At 40.3% G+C, this 25,879-nt stretch overlaps 1 protein-coding gene across 1 annotated transcript in view; it reads right to left on the bottom strand.

Annotated features, from left to right (window-relative positions):
* Positions 1–25,879, bottom strand: part of SDK1 (sidekick cell adhesion molecule 1) — a 376,424-nt gene that overhangs the window by 174,816 nt on the left and 175,729 nt on the right. The window contains exon 5 of the mRNA XM_021549399.3: positions 23,257–23,390. Within this exon, the coding sequence (XP_021405074.1) occupies positions 23,257–23,390 (134 nt within the window). The remainder of the gene's footprint in view (positions 1–23,256; positions 23,391–25,879) is intronic.

Genomic DNA, 25,879 nt, shown 5'->3' with positions numbered 1-25,879 from the left:
CCACCAGGAGCCTCGGCCACTGTCTCCATAACAAACTGCAGGGAAAACAACTGTAAACTGATATTATCATCCCAGCAGTGCCTGTGACAGAGACAGGAAACAGGCACGAGGTGGAACACCAGGAATTCTCTCTAGGCACAAGGAGTTTTAATTTGTTCCTTGACTGCCAGGGTAGCCAAACACTGGAGAAGGCTGAGGGCTCTTCACCCTCCGAGATGCTCAAACCCACCTGAGCAGAGCCCTCAGCCTGCTGGAAGTGACCTCCTTTAGCAAGGGATGGACTCCCCAGGAGCCTTCCAGCCTCATCCACCCTGTGAGTCTAGGACTAATAATTCCTCTCAGGTTGTTGATGTGTGACCTGTGTTATTCACTACTGGAAATTAAAGAGAGCAGCTGCAAACACTTCAAATCTGGACTGGATAGAGGAATACATCCCCTAATAAAACGCTGCAGAGAAAACTTTGTTTTTCCTGTTTACTCATCTTCTACCTGATGGAAGTAAAGCATAAACATGGCTCTTTTTAACCAGACTAATTCTGGGAAGGCAGTAATGACTGACTTAATTACTAATCAGTTTGCATCAGAAATTAGCAGGCCAAAAGCAGAGTGCTGCATTAGTCACGCAGTTTAATACCCAGTATTTTTGGTATCTCTGAAATATCTCTTTTCCTTGGAATTATCCAGCCAAAGCCCATTACTTTACCACAGTGTTCCATTGCGAGAACATTATTTCTTCATTATAAACCAAATTCCAGCCTGGGAATGGGAGAGGAAACCTCCCTGGTTGCCTGAGTCTCTATTAATGACTGCAGAAAGCTCAGGCAGCTTCTTCACACCTCTGAGAAGCAAGGAGAACTCCATGGGAAAACAGGAACATGCTTTGTTTGGTTTAATAACAAACCAAATCAATTTGATGAGCAGTGATGGCCTTGGCCCCGGGCATTTCTGGGGAATTAACAAGCGACCTGTATTTATGGCCTAAAGCAACACTCCTCCAGCAGGGAGGGCTCCAAAGCAGGAGCTGAATTTTCAGTCATATCTGCTTCTCAACAGGGAAGAGAGTGAAAAGCACTAAGCAGAGGAATTTAGGTGAAAAGCTCATTTTTTTCCCCCCATGAAACATTAATTATGCTCCTTTTTGTTGTTATCAGAATTGTGACACCAGGCTAAGCAGCCGTCATTTCTGTTCAGTGCAACTTCCACATTTCAATGGAAATAATTCTGGAGTTCAGGACTTGTGTATTTTGTACATTTTTTTTAAAGTTTAAGGTGCTTCTACAACAAAATCTTCAAATGAAAGCCAACAGACTCTTTGGGGCTTGAACTCCATGCCCTGTACAAGATCTTAAGTACTGCCAATATCCATTTCATTTTCCAAAAAAAATTTAAAGGAACATGCATTTGTGGAGAAAAGAATAATGACTGCCAGTCACCATATGGAAGGACAGGGACAATGAGAAGTGCATTATTTAAAAATACAAGAGGGCTGTGTTCCAGCCATAGTCAGGCACTATAAATATTTCAGCTACTTTTATAATTGGGTTCATTTAAAATACTATCTACTCCCAAAAACATTGCACTCAAAATGCATTGTGCAGAATAACTATCATTTGTTTTGGTCACATCAAAATATCACTCAAAAAACCATTAGGGATTCTTTTTTTTTTTCCTGGCTGTGATGCTGTAAAACAGCATCTCCCCGAGACCAAAAAAAATGATGTTGTAGAACATATAATTCATCTTGCCTCTGGATAAAATGACTGCTGTGAAACAATCCAAAAACTTTCAGTAAGGAGATAAAACAATGTATATTTTTGCCAGAAAACCCAAGTTGCCTGACAGCACCTCATCTTAGCCCAATGGCTAAATCTCAAACTGTCTCCTGGATAGTGATTTTTGACCATCCTCTTAAGATACGGGTAATTATGCAGTATTTTTAATATCAATGGCAAAAATATTGCAAAATATTTGCAATATCATTGCAATAGCAATGAAAGATACAACTCCTGTACAACAGCACTCAACTTTACAGAACTATGCAATAAAGTGTTTTCCATTGAATTCTTTGAATTTCTAAGTGAAAATGTGAAGATGGATTTTATTCTGTTCTTCCTTAGTGTGTATTTGCATTTAAGTTGCATTTAATATTTTTCTGTAAGAAATCAGCAGTGAGGGAGACCGGCATTCTGAATCTGTATGAAATGGAGTATCCAATGGTGTTTTCTTTTTGTTTGTTATTTTTGAACTCCCCATGATTTTAAATAAATATGAGGCTTTGTGGTTTGGATGCTATGGATTGCAACACAGCAAAAAACAGAGTCAAAAATTAGCAATTCCTCACAGAGGCTTCCAGAAGAAAGGGTTTGTTCTGCACAAGGCAGAAGTGTTAATATCCTCTGCACATTCTATCCCCCTCAGATTTTATCAACCATGAATGTGAGAAGCAAGAACACAGAATAATCTCCCAGGATTAACCCAAACCGTGGCTATGGGGACAAACCTGAAAATTCCCTCACACTTTTTTCTCCCACCACGAATGTGGCTGATCCGTTTCCTCATGGGATGAGCCCATCATTAACATCAGTTTGTATGTGTGTGCCAGCTCTGCTTTTTTAGCACTTTTAGCTTTTGGTATCAGTGACAGGAGTATCTTTCACCATCTCTAATCTGGGAAGCTTTTGCAGAATTAAGTTAAATGTGATGGTGAGCAGCATTATTTACAGCAGCGGCTTTGTGAGGTGTTCTGAATGTCAGCATGGGGAAACAGCTAAAAAAACTTCTTCACCTCTGGTCAGAAACAGGAAAAGAAGATGTTTGAACTTTGAGGGGGTTTTTCTAGAGCTAAAACTGTGTCAGGTTGAAGTCACACCAGAAAACATAATCCAAACTCTAGTTTGTGCCTCTGTCTGGCAAGAACAGACCTAATGAGGATGGGTATATGTTCTGTCCATGAATTGTTCCAATCCTCCTGCCCTCCCGCTCACCTGCTGATCCCAGGAGCTGCCTCTGGTGCTGTGGCCAAGCCTTGGCTGGCTGGGGACACCTCCTGTCCCCCAGCACCTCCCCAAGCAGCTTCTGTCAGTCCTGCTGCCCCAGCCAGCTGTTAGGCAATGAACAAAATCGGCTGATTATTGCTCCAGCCAAGAAATATTCTTCCACCAGGAACAAGAAATCACCTCCATATTGCCAGTCCCAAAGTAGGCAAGGAAAATTATGCTCATTAAAAAAAAATCTTTCCGTAATGACATACTTCCTATCAAAAAGCTCAGGGATGACCGACCTTGGCATCCAGGATTAAGGCAGCATTATTTTTCTTGATTATAAGCAGTGGAATACTAGGGAAATTATAAAGCCATTGAGAGGATTAATACAGCCCTGATCTCTCTCTCCTGGCTCTTTATCTCAAGCGATTAAAGTTCTCCAGGAAAAAAACCCTAGAATAAAATAGCCATGGAGCATACGCCTGCTGCCATGGAGAGAGACAGCATCAGCTCCCTGTGACAGCCAGGAGGGCAGAGGTTAATTATGCATTCTGTATATGGCTTTAATCACTTTAATCAGATCACCGCTCTGCTCCATCTCAGGCTGTAACTTCCTAAAAGCAAGAGGAGCCCTTTGGGCCCGGCAGTGTTTGTTTTAGGAAGGGAGGAAGAGGATGGAACATGCTGCTGGTGCAAAACCAACTGGCCAGACGCACAGACTGAGCCTGGCCATTGGTGTGAGCAGGGCCAGAGTGGCACCGAGAGGTCACAGGGGGGACACGAGGTCCCTTCCTGCTCTGGGGACACCCAGAGAGCCGCCCCAGCCTCTGAACAAAGCACGGCCCCAACGCACGCCCTGCACGCTCCTCCCCACCTTTGTCTCTGCTTCCAGAGCCTGACACCCCAGCAAAGGCCAAGAAAAACAAGGGAATAATTGCACAGCAACAGGAAAAGCCACATTAAGAGAGATGGAACAGACTGGCAGGGAGTCACAGGAGTCAGAGCTCCATGCCCAACGTGGGAACAAAGGATGGCTCCTTTCAGAACTCCAGCTGGGGTTATTATCAGCTCTGTTCAGGGTTTTGTGCTTGCATCTTACACAGACAAATCTCTCATTTATGGGCATTTGATTTGAAAAGAAAGAGCAGAATAGGCCTTTTTTTTTTTACATTTAATTAAGGAATATTGGCCCTCAGGAGAAAGGGAGGAAGTTCCAGTCCGTGGAATGGAGTGGGAGAGAGAAATCTGTCTTTGTTCCCTTTGGAGCATACAGAGACATTGTTATATTCTAGTTAAAATATTTTCAAACTGGGTGGCATGAGGAAAGTGTTCAGGCTTCTCCCCAGCAGCCAATATTTATTGCAGCATAAAAAATGTCAAACATGGATAGGTTCTAACTTTGAACAAAGCAATCCCTGAGCCAAACTGATCCTCATTACAAGGCTCCCTCACATCGCCAGACATGACTTTAATACAAGGCCACACTTCCCCTGCCAGATTCAATTTCCAGGTTACTTCACTTTTGTATTGGGAGGCAGAAACCCAAGAACATCATTCAGTCCCAAATAAGGTCCTTTTTAGAAAAACATCCAAAATATTTGACAATTCTTGTGGGCTCTTCTGCAGTGTTCTACTGAGCAAAGAGAATCTTTAAAATAAATTATTTCCTTTTATAGCAGCCCATAAATACTTCTCTGTATAATGCTTTGGATATACCTGGCTATACACAAGGGACTCTAAAAGTGTTTGAAGATAATTTATTAATTTTATTTTTAAATCCAGCCATCTGGAGCTATAAACACATTTAGTGAGTTACATAATAAGACCAATATCTAACAAAATCCTCCCATGCCTGCCCAGAGAACTCCATCATCCAAAAGCCCAACTCATTCTTAATCCTAAAACTGTCATATTCTGTTGGTCCCAATTTTTGCAAAAACCCATGTTGAATAGCTTTTATTTCTGCTTTTAATTCGTAACCAACCTATATATTTTTCCTTCAAAAATATCTGCTGTAATCCAATAAACAAGAAAATAAATAAAAATCATGTTTTGGAGGTGAGGAAACAAGAAGGAGGAAGGGAACCTGCCAGAAACACTTTCCTATGCCTCAGTTCAAACCTTCTCAAAAACACCTGTGGCATCAACATCTTCCCATGGATGGAGAGTGAGGTTTTTTTAACAATTATGGAGTACCCAGGTACCCAAGGTGGTAAGACAGAGTGTCAGTTTGCTGTCTGACCAAGTATGAAAGTGAATGCCCAGAAAAGGAGACAGCATTTTAGTAACAGCTGTATTTCTGCAGGAGAAGTTCTCACAGATACAAGGAAGGAAATTTGATCCATTTTAGAATAGTTTGTCACCTACGCATTTTTGAAGCCAAAAATCTGAACCAACTAGAAATGAAAGATTTAAAATCTAGTTTTTAACATTTGTTGATTAAAAGAAGGATTTGACTCTCCAAGGGAAGCTGTGTGATGAGAGCACTGGTCTCCAGTTGATCCCCAGATTCTGGGGGAGCTGACAGAAAGGTATCAGGATAATTCCAGGGTTCTCTCAAAGCCTGAGTTAATAAAGACAGGGTCATTTCCAAATGTCACCATCTCTTTATTCAACAAGCACCACTGGAGTTCTAAGATAAAAACACCCAGCTCAAAGGTTTTGCAAGTTGATATTATCACTACCAGAAAAATCACTTTGGAGCTTAGCAAGTAATGAAACACCTTTCAAAAGCAACTTAAGAAGAGGGGAGGCAATAGGAGGGAAAACAACCTTATTCTCGGGCAAGACGCTGTTTTCAATAAATAAAACAAACCCTATTGCAGAGAGAATGACCTTTCAGCAAATCTGACCTTAGCTCAGTGTAAAGGAAATTAAAGTCTCTGGTACTGATGCAGGCATAGTCAAGAGCATCTTGTGCTGGCAGCAAGAATTCCTGTTGCTGCTTTACTTCTGACCTTTTGCATCCAGTAGGGGAAGAAAGGAGAGGGAAGGGAGCCCATCTGGATTTCCTGTAGACAATATGTCTGATCATATACATCATGACCCAGCTGGTAAATAAAGAAACCTTGGCAAGTGGTGGTAAGCAGAAACGTGTCCTGCTGATAGGATTTCTCCAGGAGAGGCAGCAGCTCTGAATAAAGTCCCCATTCTCAATAATCTGCTCGTTGTCTCTGGGGGAAATCAGATTTAACATTTATTTGCCCTTTGGTTACCAGAGGAACAGACTGAGTGCAGACTGTCCCTTTCCCCAAGCAGTTACTAAAGTGGCCTTTCAAAGCTGGCTTCTCTAAGAAACTTTCATCTCTTCAGATGGCATTTCTCTGAAATACTGCCTGCCCATTAACACAAGACTGGAAGCTGGCCCTGGCAGAAGATCTCTCCTTCCCACCAGTTCATTGTCTGCTGCAATTCACTCTCTTCTTTTAACTATGTGCTCTGGACATTTCTTCATCTCCTTCCACACCTCAGCCTGGGTGAAACACCACTTCAGCCACCCTCAGATAGATCCCTTCCATCAGTCATTTCTGAATCCTATGAGAAATGATAGTTATGACGAGGTAGAGGATCTGTGGGAATGTTTTCAAGATAGTTGTGATCAGTAATAGCTCCAGGTCAACGACCCAAGGGAAGCCACAATGGATACATCCCTAAGAACTCGTATTTTAGCAATAAGATTCCTCACTTCCTGTATTTCCTACATTAAGAACTTGCATGGAAAAATGCTAGAATAACATGAACTCCCTTCTTCACAGAAGAACTGCTCTCAAATATTTATCCCAAAAGTGAAATACCTAACAGGGACTTTGGATGACACTAAAATAAGAATATTACTGCAGCCACAGCACAGCCAACTCTCTTCTCATGGTAAATCCAGAATTGTCCCAGATACTTTTGGCAAACCCATGGCAACACCCAGGCTTCTGAGTGGCCTGAGAACAAAGCACGCCTGCACTGTGCATCCAAACCAGGTTGCAGTCTGGAACTTGCTCAATCCTTCAAATACACCAAGAAATTCTTCCCTGAGAGGGTGGGGAGGCCCTGGCAGAGGTGCCCAGAGAAGCTATGGCTGGCCCTGGATCCCTGGAAGTGTCCAAGGCCAGGCTGGATGGAGCTTGGAGCAACCTGGGATGGTGGAAAGTGCCCCTGCCCAGGGCAGAGGGTGGAACTGGATGATCTTTAAGGTCCTTTGTAACCCAAACCATTCTGTGATTCTTTGATGAGGCAGCTTTATCTCTTCCTGCTTAAATAAAGTTCATTTTTCTTAACATGACAGTTTTAATCTCATTCAACTGAAAATTCTGTTCAACAGTATTTAATAAACCCAGTACTACCCAGAGACACATATACTACATAGAAATGATACCATTTATAGGAGTAAGTTATATGGCACATTTTTCAAAGTCAGTGATTGGTGACAGGCTTGCTTACTGCTCATTAATAAAAAATAAAGACATCGCTCCTGCTGGATACTACTAAAGTTTCTTGTTTACTTTTCCTTCCAATTACTATAATTGACCTATAACTCACTGGAGTTCTGGGCATTTATTCTAAACTTTGCACAGAATGCAGCAACAATCCTTCAGCATGGCAGCTAAATATGTCAGGATTAACATTCTGCTAAATATTCCAAGAGAAATTACACTAGTGTTGTAAGCTGGGGGTTTATGAGGGGTTTTATGCAATTTGTAAATACTGATCACATCTGGGACAATATTAAAGGGCAAGTAAAGATCTGTCACAAATCTGTGTTTATCTCTTTGCTAGCCAAAAATAAAAATCCAACCAAATCTCAGTAAGTCTGGTTTGGGAAAGAATTATATAATAGTTTACTGTATTTTTATAAATTTATTTCACTTGATGTCAAGCAAAACACCAATAACTTTAAGTGACTCTGCTTGGTACAAGCACAGGGTGATGAGACCCTTTGATCACTCAGGGATGCTCTTCCATCCCCCTGCTTCCCTCAAAGTTTTCTTCTCATATGGGAACTTTAACATCAATTCCTGCCTTCTAGAAAGATTTCCTTTATTTTGATCACCAGATATAAGGACCCCCTGAGATGTGCTTAGACAAGTGATTGTAGATGAGACCGTCTTGACAATCCAAACTAATTTTCAGCACAGGGAACAAAAATCCTCTCAGCACAAGGACTCGCAGGGTGCACCATGCAGCTGTTGGGCAACAGCCTCCAAAGCTCCAGAGCCAGAACTTGTCTGACAGCTGTGAATTACAAACCTCTTCCAAAACTGGCCTAGCAAATATCTACACTGCACCCTGCAACCCCCTGGCAATTTAGTAGCTACCTCAAATTGTTTTTCAAAGCAGATTTCTCCCTTTGCATAGCGATGGAATAAACACAAACTCTTCTAATTCAGTAATCAGGACAGATAATTACATCCTCTTAATTGTTTTCTTTTTCCAGCTTAGGCTCATGTTGATGGGAGATGGTAAAATTAGTCCACGAGCCATCTGAAGTTTGCCACTTGCTGATTAAAGGCTTAATTGATTCAGAATGTTTTACAAATCAATCTCTGAATTACTTCGGGATCATGGTGGCATATTGTAAAAAGGAATTCAAACGCACACACACTCCCCCTGTGAATGAGAATCACATTCCCATAAATCCTTAACTGCATAAACAACTTGGTTATGTTGTTTCAAAATTCACTGTTTGACAAATTCAGGGGAAAATGACAAAATGAGAATTGCCTAAAATACAACCTGCTGTGACTTACAGAGGATTCTTATTTCTTCTTAAGCTTACTTAGCAATTTTTGAATGGATTGCAATGACACAATCTTGAGGGGGGAAAAAAAAAGTAAAGCATAGAACTACCCCATCTTCTGCAAACTCATAAAACTGTGATCTACAACCCAGTGCATTCTGAGCCAGATGTGTTTTTCTGATTCAATGCACTCCTTCCCTCAATCAGGATCCACACTTTTCACAGAGATTTTATATTCCCTATTATGCAGTTCTGGTGAGCTTTGCACCTTTCCAGAGACTGCTACCCAAGATTTCCTTCTGCAACAGAGATTTTAAAGTTCTCTTGGTGATCAAGGATGAAAAGCAGAGATATCTGACACTGTTCTTAAGGGCTTATCAAAAGGAACAACTCTGGCTGTAAGGATAAGCCCCTCCCTTCCCAGTGCTGAATTTGCAGAGGTCAGAGTGAGCATCAGACAACTTTGATGTCTCTCTTCCCCCAGAATTGATCATTCAGTTGAGCTCACCTTTGTCTCACAGGCTCACTACACTTGAGAACATGGAGACCACTTAAAACACACCACTGGGCCCTTAAAAAACAGCAAAAGAGGGGCTTCTGTCCTATATTTCAAAAAGTTGACAGATTTCACAAAACATCCTGTTTTTTATAACACACCCTGTCTATAAAATTGTGTTCCCCTCATTTTTGTAATAGCTGTGTCTGACAAACACAGCTGGAGGCTGAAGTGAGGTGGATTACAGAGGCATTTGTGTTTTTCCAGGGACCATTTCCTCTGGGCAGCACAGAGTTGTTGTTTGCTGTTTGCACTCATGGACAGAACTTTCTACACCTCAATGCCTCACCATAAAGGTAAAATTTACTTTGGAAAATTCTTATTCAAAGATGCAACCGACAAATTTCTATGCCACAAGTATCACTCAGGTAATTCATATGCACTTCTGATAAATTTTTAAAGAACACCACTCAGTTAAGTATGAGGATTTATGACAAATACACCACCTCCAGCATTAACACACAATGAGGTTTGTGCTCCCCATTTTGCTGCTGTGCCCGGAAGCATCTGTAAATGTGGTATTAAGGTACTAAAAAGTCATCAAAGTTGTTTGTGACATTGTGAAGTGGAAGTGAAATCAAGTACCTGAGTCACACAAACCAAGTATGGACTTGTTAAAAACCAGTCTTTTAAAAATTGCAATAAAGTCTTGTCAGCTGACTTCATAAACCTCCTCTTTATACACACAGAAAATAGCTTTATTGCTTTAAAAATAGCAAAATATAGTTCTGAAAAGAAGCTGCCTTAAAGAACCAGTGCGTGCAAAGGCTGCAGGAAAACAGCTTGGTCATTATTCACAGTAAACTCATAACTTGTAGGTTTTAAGTCTCACAACTCGGAAATATTTTGACAAAATTAAAAACACCTCCTCTTGTATGTGCAGCAAAAGAATGAACCAAGAAAAACACTATCTACCTGCATCTGCTGGCCATAAACTCGAGATAAACAGTGTAACTTCATCCCTCTCACAGCTGCTACAGCCTCATGCTGCCACACTAATTAGAGGTCTGTCACTTCTTCCATTACAAACACCCTCCGAAAGCATTTGTAACAACCTTGTAAAGGAAGATTTATCTGTGAATTTTAAGAATTCCACTGCTTTCTCCACCTTTAAACCATAAAAAAAACCCCTTCCCCACGTAGCCCAGCTGACTGCAGTGACACTGCTACAAGCTACAACAAAAAATGCACAGCCACCCTGGACTTGTTTGCTGAAAATGAATTCCGCATTATGCTCAGCAACTCAGCAGCCCATGTCCTAAGAGATCTGCCAGATTCCATCTTTTAGCCCATTAGCCTCTGAGGTGCAAATCCCTGTTCTGCAGTGGCACCCAGAGCTGTCAGCACGATTTAATCAGAGTCTTCCTCTCCTCACCTCCTCTACATCAGGGCTGCGTCTGCAGATGATGCCATGGCCCACTGTGCTACTTTCAAAAGCACCCCAGGCCCTCCAAGTTAGAACACACCACATCAATCGCATGGAAGAAGTGATCAATATCCTCCCTCAAAAGCAAGTGGCAACTGTTAATCCAAACTCTGTTAAGATGCTTTCAATATTAAGCAACCTGGACACATTTGCTGTGCTTACATTTTGTACATGACACTTCTTGAGTTAGAACTTAGAGAAAAGCTAAATTTAAATGTCATCTTGAGGGTGCAAAGACATAATATTGCCTTACTCTAATGCATTGCTTCTTTTAGTAGAAAAAATATCCTTCTCTTTTTTAATTCCCTGTAACATCTTGGGCATTGGCTATTTGCATTACTTGTCTTTCCACAGTTAAAGGGAAGTGTTGAACATCTGGTTAAACCTCCTCTCCCTTAAAAAACACACCTGTTGCACTGACAAGCAATCCACAAAGCAATCAAGCTGAACAATTTTTGGAAAAGCTTTAAAAAATACTTGCATGGTATAAAAAAATTCTTAAAACACTGGCAAGGTACAGATATTTGTCACAGAGGTCACAGAGCAGTTCCTAAGCTAACAAGGTTAGAAATCTGTGTTAGTGTAGTGAAATGAGCAGAATTCTCTATCAAATCTACCAAGAGAATACCCACAAGTGAAAGAATATTAATTTTATATGAAAAATCAATACGTAACAAAACCACTGACATTACAATGTCCACAAAATTAAGGTGAGCAGAAATATTGTCTGAAGGGGAAAGTGCTTCTCAAGTGATTAAACAAATGATCCCTGTTGTAGCAAAGATAATAAATAATAATTGCAAAGCACATTTATATAAATCTTCAGAATCAATCACATGGTGTTTTACAGTTTAAGAGAAGATTACATAGGTCAGCATGATGTTGGAGATCAATACCATAATAATATGTTGAAGTATAAGCAACCATACCAAATTCTATTTGAAAGTGTGAAATTGGTCCAAAAGTGATGAGCCAATAATCACAATATTTACAAGAAAAACAGCCCTCAGGCTCCAAGTTCACAAGCTATTTAGACCTATGTGAAAGCACTCTGCACTTGTATTAAGTCAGCAGGACTCAAAATGAAGATATTTATTTTTCAGCTTTCTCTATCTCTGTTTGCATCTGAAGTTTCCAGTTTAAATCACAGAACAAAATGAACCTTAGATTTTTCAGCTAAAAAACAACTCCATATAACATTGCTTTGCGAGATGAAGATCACCAAATGAAATTAAGTCTCTTTACAGTATTTCTTGGCCTTGCTCCAGGACGATGTGGCAAAGAAACATTTGTCACAATCGCTTCCAGTTGGGAAAGAACAGGAAAAGATCCTGTTAATGACACAGCACGTGGCACAGGGGCTCTGCAGAGCCATCACTGCCCAGTGGCACCCCACAGACCTGGGGTGGATAAAACTGGACTGAGATGCACCGAGTTCTCTGCACAGGGGAATTCACAGCCTAAAAAAGGAGATATTTACTTCCACCTCCTTGGCACAGTACACCCACTTGCATTATCTTGCTTTCTGGGGTTTTTTTGGTTGGTTGGATGAGCATGGCACGCCTGCAAAGCCTCTTTTCACGCCATTATCCTCAGCATATTCACTTCTTGCTTTCATGGGCCTTTCTAGCTAGCTTTTACTGACTTGATTTAATATTCATAATCATCTTGAAAAGGCCATCTGCAATTTAATCACTCACTACCAATTACTTTCTTTAATAGCTCTGACAGTATCACTCACAGATACCTGACAAATCCACAAGGATGGCTGAAGGCAGCACAGGCTTTGCACTGACTTTCCCAGCATTTGCAGAAGGTACAACACTGCTGGCTTTTTAAGCCTCCACCAAGTCTTTACTAAGTCAGGTTTATGAGCAGATCAAAATGCAGCCACACAGAGTGAAAAAGCAAAATTTTCTTTTATCCCTCCTTAGCGAGGAAGGAACGAGCGGCAATAAAAAAGAACCACCAGACACAACTACTCTGCTTTTCCTTCTTTATCCAGCACATCTTCCACTGCAGTATTTTCCCTACACACAAACAACAGAATCTACTTCATCCTCAGTTTATAGAGATATTTAACAGAAAACACGGCTGGACAAAATTTAGTAACAATTTTGCACAAATAGGGCCTCAGAGACCAGGACATTGTGTGCATTTTCCTGGTTGCTGTGCTCCATCTTTATCACAGAAAGCTTGCAGTCTTTTAAAGATATGCTATTTAACAATGATGTTCTCCAGTATTAGTGGAGCTGTAACTTTGTTCACACATTCCATAGCTAGAATGATTTATCCACCCTCAAAAATAATCCATAATCCCAAAGTCTGCCTTTTTAAGGGCTTGAAAGTGTAGACAAAAGTCTGCACATGAAAAGAAAACAGTGCTTTCATCACTTTATAGCAAAGTCTGTAGGGAAAAAAAATCAAATTTTGGATTGCTCCAATGTCTAAACCACTCCCCAGCTACACACAACAATATGTGAAACCGAGCAGGACAAAACCAAAGGATAACAAACATCCTGGCTTGGCAATTTACAGCTCCCATGGCACAGCCCAGGGGACAGGAAATCAATGCAGCTTTTACATACATCAGGTGAAGCAACCCAGGTTATGGCCAGGTCTGAGTTTCTCTTCCTATTACAAATGGGGTAGGAACAACCAATTATTCTAAATTACTTTAAAATTCATAGAAAGTCCTTACTAAAATCTAAAAAGAATATTTATTGCTGTATGGGTGACCTTGAATCCTGCCTGTCCTGACTCTCTTGGACTGCAGTTGTAATCAGTATTTTTTCCATTTTTTTCCATACCCAGGTTGTTGTCTGCACTACCACAATTACTTGGACAAATCACATCTCTCTGACAGACATCCAAGGCTTTTCCATTCTCATTCAATTTTCCTGTTTTATGATGTATATTGAGAAGAAATTAAAAACATCTTTAATATGAAGAGCTTCAAAAATTATAACCCTCAAGCAACCATATGTCTGTGAAAGCTGGAGATGAAAATCAGCTTTTGTGAAGATGCTGGGAGGGCAGCTCTGCCACGCAGACCTTTGGCATGTGCAGCAACTTTTAGGATATATTTAGGCTTTTGCAGTAACTCAGTGCAGAACATACTCCACCAAACATCTGTTTTGACCATATTTACTATTCCTTATCTATATTGCTTAGACTAGATTTTAAGCTTGCCTAACATAACGGTTTAAAGAATGTTATCAAATAGTTCCTAAAGTATTTATCTTTCAAATTAAAGAGTCTTCTGTGACTAAAAAAACCCTTCAGAACACCTTACATGCTGCAAATTTATGTGGATCATAAGAAATAAAATGCCTGTCACTGTTTTCCTAAGCAAGAGCTTGGTATCTGCATTCTCACTCACAGATCAGCCAGGACAACTTTTCTCACAGAAGACCAGGAAAGAGCTCTCACAGCCATAGATCAGAGAATCATTGATTACCCTGAGTTGAAAGATCTGCAAGGATCATCATCAAAGTCCAAATCTTGGATATTTTTCTTTAAATAGGGTTGTTTGTTTTTCCTTAAAATAGCACATCTCAGCTCAAGCTCAATTCAATAAGTTACAGGTTCTTAGTTTCTTAGTAAAAAGCACCTTCAAAAGGGTTTGCCAACTTAAAATAAGTGAGAATTATACTTTAAATACATCCCACTGGGTAAAGAAGGGAATCAAAGCAAAATACTTCAAGTCAGCTCCTTGGAAAACTCCAGCAGTTTGGCACAGCAGAGGGAGACTTAGAAGAAACCAGGAGTTAATGTTCAAAAGGGGTAAATTGATAGACCAGTCTCCAGTGCTGTTCCTCCTAAAGCTTCAGCATTATGATCCTTACAGGAACTGCAATGCAAAGCCCTGTACAAATGCCTACAAATCACTGGGATTCTGGCTGCTCCGGGAGATTTTAGGCAGTGCAGTTGGATCTGGGGTGTACAGGATAAAGAGATAAACAGTTCCAGGGAAAAGATTGTTTCCAGACTGACAGGCCCAGGAAGCTGCCAACATTGAACATTGTTTGACTTAAATCTTCTCCATTTTATGATTTCTATTACTGTTATTATATTATTCATCTAGATACTCGTTTTTATGGCATTATCAGTACATATTAAAAAGCTTTTGCAAGTTCCCACAGTAGTGCTTAAACTTACAAGTATGGACAGGAGCTACTACTCTCATGCCAACAATTAGAACTAATCATGAGCACAAAGTGCTTACATGAGAGTGAGAAAATTAGTTCACTTATCACTGCGCTGAAATGGAAAAGAGAAACTAAATAGAAATATGTTCATGATAGAATGTGTTAAATTGGAATTGGATTATACTATCAGTTTTACCATTTCTGCCCATGAAAGATGATTCAGTCTTGAGTAACCAACATCATCTTTTTATGTCTGATCAAAACAATCTTTATTTTAACAGCTCCCTTTCATGTTATTCCACTCTGAAGAATTAGTACAAGATTGACTGAAGAAAAACACAGATCAAAAATGATACTTTCTTTGTAAATTCTACAGCATTATTTAAAACCACCGTAGGTGGACCAATGAGATTGAAAAGTCTGTCTGTTGAACCAGCAATACTTTTCTGTCTAGAAAAGTTCTCTGGCATTTCTCTTCTGCTGATCTTCCAACAAATCATCGCAGTTTGTTCAAGATGGCATTTTCCTGGATGGCATGTATAATTGATGGGTGTCACATTTTATAAAATGATTGCAAGGTAAATTCAATTTTCCCTTTTCCTTGTTTGTGTCCTCTAAGAATCCCTTATCTCCACATATCAATTACCAAGCAATGACAGAGATAGGATACAAATCACTCCGATGAATGTAATAGCAAAAGTGATTAGAGATAGGGAGAGATTAATTGCATGTGTCAGATATAAATAAAGGGTTTAGGAGACAACCCAGGATTTGGAGCCTGTGTCTGTGTGTATTCCAGATCTCTCTCAGACACTGTAACCCCCAAACCTCATAAACAGACAAGTATAACATGAAGCCATGTTAAAGTAATAAGTTTGATTATAGAAACTTCAGCATTTGCTGCTTCTTCAGAGCAACATGCATAATGTATGTGCATCTGCTGAGGGAACAGACACTCAGCTCGGGTGCAGTTCTGTGGTTTCACCAGCCAGTGAGGAGTCCCCATAACAACAGGGTTGTTCTGTTGCACTTAGGAGAAAAGGAAATAGCTATTCTTCCCATAAACCACGCATTTAAAGCTTCATTACATTTGTTGATGCAATATGATGAAAATTAAGTGTCAGATATTTGAATAGGTTTTATGCTGATTTAGGCTGTTTCTGTTCTCTTTATTAGGCAGACTGAAATAACCTTACAGAAAGTTCAGTTTATCATCTTTCCATGACAAAAGCTACCAGCAGAGGAGAACCTGCTTGCCTGGGGCAGAGGCTGCAGCAGATGCACCATGAGTGGCACTAAGTTTTATCAAAAATAGTCCAGAGGGGGATGAAACTGGAGGCCAACCAATATTTCTGATATTTATCAAGAAGAGAACTGATAGCATATTTGGAAAAACTAAGAAAAAAAAAAAGCTTGAGCTGCCACAGAGGTTTCTTGGCTCACCTTTATTATTCCTGCAGTTTAACAATCTATCATTTTAACCACAGGTTTTCTTCTCTATCTCTGTAGTTAAAAGTGAGCAAAGTTTTCCTTTAAGGAGAAGAAAGGTAGAGAATTATGGAAGAGATCTGGCTGAGGCTTTAGAAAAACCTAACAATGAAATTTGGAGTCCAAGAAGGCTGATAAATCCTGAACATCATCTGTTACTTCTTTGTAATGCATATAAAATCAGCCTACACTGCAGTACAGTGTCACTTTTTGCAGTAGATAATAGGGTAAAGCACTGAGAATATCAGCCTCCAGTGAAATTGCCAGCTCTGGATAAAGCTTAAACTAACATTTGCTCCAATATATCAAACCCAAATCTTTAGCACTAACTCAATTTAGTCTTTTTTCTCACAGCTATTATTGTTATTAAAATGTGTTTGACTTAAATACATAACCATGCATTTGAGATCTGTGTAAATTGCATTCTATTCTCAAAGTAAGGAAAATGATCCCCATTTAAAATGTATGTCCTTGAATATTGAGCAACAATAGAAGAAAAAGCACTTTCACAATATTTGACCAGGGTATTAAAGATAGCTTTGACACAGAATGTGTCCTTAGGGTTGAGTGTTAGACCCCAAACATTTCCACAGACTCCTACAAATTAACATTTCGGGTAACTGGGGCTTGTTTAGTGCCAATCAAATGTTCAGGGTCACCCAAAGCCAAAGGTACACATTTACTCATGGAACCCCACCACAACACCCCTCCTGGAAATCCTGCTGGACAAGGAGAGAGCAAAACCTTTGAGGAAATGGGAAAGAAATGTGATCCTTTCAAAGAGCCACTTAAAACCAGTTCACAGAGGGCTGAGCTCTGCTCTGTTGGACTTCCCCAGTATTTGGTCACAGCCTTGGGAAATCAGGTACAGTCACGGCACAGAAATGCAATTTCATCTCATCCCATATTCCTTCTTCTTCCCTCATCTAAAAGTAAAAAAAGCATCATAGAACCACTAAATTCACCTCTACAGCACTGACCCAGAGAGGCTAAAAGAAGTCAATTTTCTTGGCATGAACTAAAACCAGTCTGACAAGTCTATAGAGCTTGTGTGAATTTGACATCAGAATAGAAATATCTGTTCCCTGTGTGTGCCAGCCCATTCCTTTTTTCCTTTTTCCTGCCTACACCTGAAAGCTGGGACTGGCAATGAAAAATTCATGCCTTTTGTGCTTCAAACTTCCCCATGAAGGATCCTCAGCATCTGCTGACTTGAACGAACCCTGATGGTTAATATGGAAAACCGTGTTAGTGAAATGCTCTCTTCCAGAGAAGAAAATGTCTGCTCAGAATCTTCTGAAAACTTCTTAGCAAACCTGACAGAAGGATGTCACGAGGAACATCCTCTCAAACACACCGACAGGTAATGGGGCACTTCCCCCCCCACCTCTTTTTTCCTGACAACATAAAGAATATTTCATTCTTCCAGACACTAAAAGTGACCTAAATGTCCTGTGCAATCATGAGAGCCTTCCTTTATAGAAGAAAACCAAACAAACAAGAGCTTTGAGGAAAATTCAGTCCCTGTGAGCCTGAAATGGGACTTCTGCCTTCTGTAAAGTTTATGTCTTGATACATTAAGTTGAAGTACAAAACAGGCACCAAGCAGAGAAAAACAGGGTCTGTTTAGCCTCATGTCAATGTCTGCCATAACAGAATAAAATTCTTCTGGTTGCAAGTGGAAGTTAGGCAGAACAACACTACACCCTCATACTTTGAATTAATTGCAGTGCAACCAAGCCAGGAGTTTAATTTTCAGTCCCCAACTTTTTTCTTCTTTTTTCTTTCCTTACTACCTTTTTTTTTTTTTTTTTAAGCATTGCCAGTACCCAAGGGAAAAATTTATCTTCGTTAAATGATAATTGGCTTTATTATCTTTGACTCTTCAGAAATGCTGGCTGGCAAGGTTTTTAAAATTTTCATCAATCTTGTTTTCTCTTTTCACGAAGCCTGCATCAGAAAATGACATCAGGCTGCAGAACACTGTATCTCATGGTGTTACCAACAGGTCTGGGGACTATCTAATTTACTAATAAATCTATTGGAGCGACATGCATCTCAATATTTCACAGCTTAACAAGGAGGGGCAGGAGCAAAGCCCTGAATTGCAGTTCCGGACGATTAGCGCCACAAAACCAATTGAAGCAGGACCATCTAAACTGTCACAACAGCTTACACACACCCACCTCCTGCAAGCCAGGCATTTAAATCATTTACTGAGGCCCACATTTTTCATAAAATGCTTCAACTGGACTCAGAAAAAGCCAAGCACTCCATTAAAAGTTTCCAGGACTAGGCCAGTGGTGCTCACATAAAGCGTTGCCCTGGAGTCAATAATGGAAATATCTCACCAAGGCTTTGCCAACTTCTTCCCACGTGGCTCCAGAGCCTGGCCATGGTGTCACATCGTAAAGTGGAAGGACACAGACTGAATGCCCTGCAGGGAATAGCTCAGCCAGCTCATCACAGAAATAAAAAGCTCCGTACTAATCTTTCTTTTTCTCTCCCTCTTCTAATAAACCCACTTAAACTCTTGACTTACATTCTACAATCCCTCATGGTTTCATTAAGAAGCTCTAAATGGCCTTGCTCCCCTTTACCCTCAAAAAAGCCTTTATGCAAAAGTGGCACAGCCAACAGCAAAGTACCATGTACTAGCTTTTCTTGTTTGTTTGGGTGTTTCTGGGGGTCTTTGGTTTGTGGAAGTTTTTTATCATTACTTTCAAAGATTTGGAGTTTTGAGTTTTTTTGTTTGGTTGGATTTTGTTTGATATTTAAGTTCCATACTACAACCAGAAGAGTTGTGATGCAGATGCAGAGATATTTAGCTGCTACACTGAGAATGGCCCTCAAGGAAGTGAGGTTTTACGATGGCCTTACTTGAATAAACACTTCAATCTTTAGGTACCCTGCCAACACTTGTAAGATCAAAGAATGTCACTTTATTCCCTGACAAGTCACAATCCTTAGGAGCAGACCAGACCATCTGTGCTGCAGGGTTTATCTGGCTGTGGGAGAATAGGCATATGAAAGTAAAAGCCTAAAGAATTAAGGATCCATTTATGATACCATCATCAAACCCTATAGCTCAATAGATGGGAACAGGAATAAAACATTTAGGATTTTCCAAGCGTTGTTATTGAAGAGCAGTATTTACATCCCAAAAGCTTGTACCAGTCCAGAGACAGATAAATTCTCACACAACTCTAGTCAAGTTAGGAAATTCCATCAATGGCGTTAATACTGAAACCCTCCCAAAGAGCAGTAGTGAATTCTCAACAAGGAGTGAGTAATTTGAGTTAAAACCCAAAGCCAGTGTTGTTACTATTTCCACTGCCAAACTCTTGACTTTCAGACTTTCCGATTTTCCAAGCCAAAATTTTGTGTTATTTACATGAAAGCTCTGACATATGGTTTAAAAAAGAGGAAAGAAAAAAGTGGCAAGATTTTCATTAGTGTAGTACACAGTTCAACTCATTTTTAGACATTTTAAATTTAGGACTAATTTATGACACCTCACACTAATTTCAGATGTGACGTTATTCCCAATATGCTGTCTGTTGGACATAATTTTTATTTCCCCAGAGCCTGTCACCTCAGAGATGATCTAATCTTCCTGAAATCAGTGCAAGTGAAGCCACTTGAAAGAAACCTCCATGGTTTTCAAGCACAGCTGGGTGGACCTCACCCTGTGTCACATTCAGACACAAGGGTTTAGGGCAGGCATGTGGAGCACGGGTGTTCAGCCAAGCTGGGGACTCAGCTGTGAAGGAAAAAAACTGCTTAATATTTGGATTTTCTCACTGAGTGACCAGATCTACTGGGAAATAAATCTTTAGTGCCTTTGCACCAGGGGTGTGTAAGGACTGAGTGATGGGGATGGGGGTTGTACCTGAATCACCCAAATGTCCTGAAAAACTGAGAGTTCCCCTAAGCCCTGGCACTCTGCTGCCTTCATTTCCCACGTGTGGCCGACCTCAGAACATGGAGAAAAGCAAACCCAGGCACAGGCAAAGCAAGCCTGACGAGCCTGCAGGCTTTCTGTGGGAGCTGTTTCCCAACTTCCCCTCATGTTTGCAATCAGGGGCGATGGGTGGGTGTGAGATTCACAGTGTTGGACTCGGTGAGCTGCAGTTTAGACTGACAAGAAACATGTCTTTACTATTAATACTCAGAGCCCTACTGGAGAATTCAGTGTGATTGGAGCTTTTAGACTGTTTTTGAAACATGCTCAACATCCTCTAATCTTTTTAGAGCATGTGTATCAAATACAGTTATTAATTGAAGGACAGTTCAATGTATTTTCCAGGCGATGCTCAAGCTCCATTTACCTTCAGCCACAGTTCAACAGCGAGTTTAATCTGCAATATAAGGTCCTGAAACTCATCCTCTGCTCAGCTCAGAGCCAGACCTTTCTCCTCCTGTCATTCTTGTACTTTGGAGCAGAACAGGACAGCTTACAGCTTTCTCAGCTGTTAGAATGATTCTGCAAATATGCTTTTCTTACAGGCTGAAGCAAATCTGACACTGGTCTCCTTCAAGGAATAATGAGCTGTGCATATCTAACACTGTTCTCAGAGAATGGCTGCCCTGGGAATTATCTACAGGGTTTTTTCCTCCTGCCCTCAATAACAGTGGCATTGTGCACGCTGAGTCATGCAGCAAGGTTGTACTCAATAATTAATATATAATCTACTTGCACACAGATTGGGTATTCTGCTTTACTTGGGGTTTACTGGATTTTGATTAATCTGTTTTTAAACTTTATACATGTCCTAATGAAAAGTTACAAGTGACATCCCTCCTAACATCCCATAGGATTCAGATAGTGACAAGTCAATGCAGTATCTTCCTCATCTGTGTTACCTTTAACAATCTGTTTCTAACCTTTTGCTTGAATTCTTTATTACTCGTCCAAAATATGTCATTTTTCTGCAACCATTTTCTGCATATTGCTTCAGGACTGTATTTTTACCTGATTATTTTCTGTTACCAGACCGAAAATGTTTATTCATTTCTATGTAATGTATCACATAAGTTTTCTCCCCAGATCAAAGTTCAGAATGATCACGTTAATCCAATTTTCTTTACAGACTCCAATGCCTTACAGCCAGTGCCTTCCTTCACCACACACACACAGCCTTAATAACCCTGAATATCAAGGTGTCAATTTGAAAACCTCATTGGCTGACATTACTTCTAAAAGCAAATTCATTTCTGGCTTTCCATCTTGTCTCATCCTTCCTTTTCTTTTATCCATTTTATCTTTCCTATTTGCCACATTCCAGGCAGACTTTGCATTCATGGTATCAAGCCTGTGAGCATTTTGGAGTGTTTTCTTTTCCATATGCCCATATTACCTTCTGCTTTGCATAGCACTTGTTATGCATGCATGATCACAGACTATTTCTAGCATTAATTAAGACATGAAATTAAAGTGGGAAGTATGCTATTGGTCACATAATACAAACAACACAAATTTGCTTTAAAAATGAAATTACTGAAGTGTTAGCAAACCTCTTCATACTGTCAGAAATAATAATGTTTACAATCTACATGCCACAGAACAGCCAGAATTCACAAGTGGATTTGGAATATTATTTCCACTTTAGAAAGATACACACGAAACCTCTGAGCAGTTCATTTAGTTTAGATACTTGTCTGGAAGAAAACGGAGGTTTGTGTCTCCTGCTGCCTGTCAAAGCATGCAGCTGCTGCCCACAGTGACCCCCAGCCCATGACCCGGGCCCCCCATGCTTGCCCAAGAACAGCTTTCCTTGAAATCCAATTAGGAATTTTAGCAGAAAAACGACATTTTCTTAGAAATGGAATGTTTCACAGGACCATGTTTCAGATGAACTTATGACAGACATAAGCACTGCTCCAAAAGCAGTTTCCCGGATTTCCAGCCCAGAAACTCAGACTCCCAAGATTTGCTATTGTAAGGAAATGAGCCAACAAGGATTGTCCAAAATCTCATAGTACCCAAGATCAGGAGTTCTGGGGCATCTCATCATGCCATTGATCTAGAGCCAAGTCCTGCATCTTCTAGAAGCCCAAATTATCAAGGCTGCCACTGTCATCAGTGATTTACTCCATCACCTCTTCCCTGTCTCTACAAGCAAAAATGAGGAACCTCCCCATTCCCACAGCACTAACACGCTCCCTCTTCTCACAGCTACATAAATAATGCCTTTATCAAGCGCCTCATACAAGGATTCAATCCATTTCATGTGTTTAGAATATTAATTTTTCATGCAAACAGGTTTACTGGATGTTTTACAAGAGCTTGCACATGCACATTTCTGCTGAAATGTGCAGAAATGTGCACCTTGGCAGACTCAGTGTGCAGCCATCTCCCTGACCCCAGTGCTCTGCTGCTTTTCCCTCTTCTCTGCTGCAAAACCCAATCATGGAATATCTCTGGAGTGGTAGTGTTAATACAACCCATGTAATGTAAAATAATAAGTAATAACAATGAAATGCATGTTCCCTGGGACTCTGTGATAACTCCAGGTAAAAATAATGCCATAAACTGGGAATAGATTCATAAATAAATTTGCACTCAGAAGGATGACTTGTTTACTTAGGCACAATGGAAAACAACACATTATAAACACCTGCATTAAAAAGAAATTATAACCACAACTTCACAATAAACAGTGAGGGATATCATCATGTACCTGCCTTGCACAAAGCAAACCACCAGACAAAGGGCTCTGAGGGTGATTTGTGGAGGGCATCTCCTCTCCTAGGTCCCTCTTTTGCACAAGGAGTTCAGTGTGCTCCAAAACCAAGCAGGAAACACTGACCTCCTTTAAAGGTCCAATCCTTTATTAGCAAAGCTCTTTGTATTGGGGAAGCCTTTGTGAGTCCTGCCTGCAGCCCCAGGGTGCCAGCACATGCCCCACAATTTGAGTACTCACGTGCTACGCTGAGATGAATGAAGGGACTGGTCTTGTTCTCCCCGTTCTTCTCGTTGACTGCTTGGACGTAGTAACCTCCTGCATCTGTCTCTGACACCCCCAGGATCACCAGCTGGTTCTCCAGAGTGATGGCTCTGTTTAGGGAAGAGAAAGATCACACTGAAACCAGAAGAATGTTATCCACACCACACCTCAGACATGACAGCCTCATATGATATTCACCGGTCATGTTGTGGAATCAAAACCAGCCCCACTTCAAATACAGGAAATAAAGATCTCAGATGCCTCTGGGCCTTTTCTCTACTTAGATCATGTAAGATGCTTATGGTGACACACAGAAAAGGCTTCAATGTGTAAAACAGGGGCAGTTTAAATGGCAATAAGAAGTTATGCAAGAATCAGCAAATGACACCGGTGACCACCAGGCTGCAAACTGCATCTTTGTGGGGTGATGACAATCCTGGCAATCATCAGGATGCTGCAAAGCCAGATTTATTGAAAACCTTCTCAACAAGTGAAAGGCAGCCTATTAAAGATTCACACTCCAGGAATTACACACAGTTCACTAAAATAAGAAAGTAAAAATCAAAGACAGCAGAAGATCCAAAGGTAAACTTTCTGCATTTATGGCATCACTGGTTATCACCTCATCACAGATAAGGCCATGGGCTGTCACAGAGATGATCTGTGGGAATAGGGAGGGGTTTTCTTTCATCCACAGCCCTGTAGGTAACTGGTGTGGGCCTGGAGGAGTCAATACATGTCATTGCCTAACACAAGTCTGTTCTTAGAGCTGCTGTATAATGAAGGTTTCTGTGAACTCGCTCACAGGCAGCATTACACACTTGGCTACTTTATTTTCACATGGATTAGATGGCCTTTTCTTGACTATAAGAGATAAAGGATTAACCTAGAGGAAACATGTAAGTATTCAAGAGTTTGAGGAATAGGACACAGGAAGCTCAAAACCCAGAAAGATAAAAGAAAATGTAACGTTCCAGGGAAAGCCAGTGGAGCAAAGAGCTCATCTACTGCAGCCTGGGACAGGCACAGACTTGGAAATCAGAGCGTAAGGCTGGGAGGAAAAACTCCCTTCACTTCTAATGCTTGATGAGAAGCCATGCTGAGTTCAGCTGTGCTATTAGATATATCACTGAGCATGAGGGTGAAGCAACTTATGGAATTATTATACTGGAAGAAACAAATTCACACATCAATAGGCTCAAAAAGAATCAGCACTGAATCAAAGCATTTGTGCACTAATCAGTGAATAATAAACACCCCTGCATTCCATCCTCCTGTTTTGCCATGGGGTGGTTACCCGTAGTAATAAACAGCTATTTTGCTCTCAAAAAAACCCAAGTAACAGTGGAAATCACACATTCCTAGTATAGCAAACTGGTTTTTATATGTAGGGAGAGCATTAGAAATTACAGAGAGAACACAGCTGTATTCAAAGCCAGGCATTTGATTCATAACATTTCAATTTCCTGATGTGGATACAAAGAAACCTGAACTTCTGTAAAGCTATCATAGAATCAGAGAACCATTTATGCTGGAAAAGATCTTTAAGATCGTGGAGTCCAGCCCTGCCAAGGCTGCCACTGAACCCCTCCAGGGATAGGGACTCCACCACTGCCCTGGGCAGCTGTACCAGTGCTTGAGAACCCTTTTGGTCAAAAAATTTTCCCTTATTTCCAACCTAAATCTTCCCTGGTGCAAATTTAGGCTGTTTCTTCTTGTCCTGTCAGGGAATTGCAGAGCAAGAATGTCCCCCCTGAGCCTCCTTTTCTTCAGGCTGAGCCTCACCAGCTCCCTCAGCTGCTGCTCAGACTTCTGCTCCAGACAATAATTACAATAAACTGCTGAAAAATGAAGCTAAATGTTCAGCTCTGAAATAATTCATTACACGCCACCTAAAGATCCTGTTTACAGCCTCTTCCTTGGCAACTCTTATTGTAAAAACACTAAAAAAATGTACTTTTTTTAAAATTCAATGACACTGTACTAGTTTAATTGATTTAGAAAATTAATCAAAGAAACTGTGATAAATTTACAGAGTGAGGATATAAAACACAATTAATAGGACATTTGATAGAGCAAATAAAGATAAAATTCCAGTTCAGTGCTAATAATTGAATATTACAAGACAATTACATTCATACTCATTTCTACTTTAATTCTAAAGACAGCAGCATTAGAAAGATTCTTTGAAAATACTGAAATATATCTCAGGCAACTGATTCCAGGTAAAACTGCACCCAAAGTTTTAAAGGTGATCCTTGAATACTGCTGAGATGGACACAGTTACTCTCTGCTTTAAATTGGCTGAAAATTTTGACACTTAACCCATTAAGTTCATAATAATAATAATCAAGAGCAAAGGACATGAAAATGTATTTATGAAGGAAATTGTTGAAAATGAAGCAGGGCTTTTTCATTTTGATACACAAATTTTTCTGGAGTGTGAGCAAAATGTAACATTTGTGTGTGAAAAGTAAGTAAATTTTAGAAAGCAATCTACATAAGCATAATTTCCTGTACTAATTTGTACAGGAAAAAAAAGAGTTAGAAGATAATGCAACTCCTGAAGGCAGCTCTTAAGGGTCATCAATTACACTGT

Source organism: Lonchura striata, chromosome 16 (assembly GCF_046129695.1).
Source record: "Lonchura striata isolate bLonStr1 chromosome 16, bLonStr1.mat, whole genome shotgun sequence".
NCBI classification, from domain to species: Eukaryota; Metazoa; Chordata; class Aves; order Passeriformes; family Estrildidae; genus Lonchura; species Lonchura striata.
Note: the sequence above shows the minus strand (reverse complement) of the source record. Positions and strands in the feature narration are given on the sequence as shown.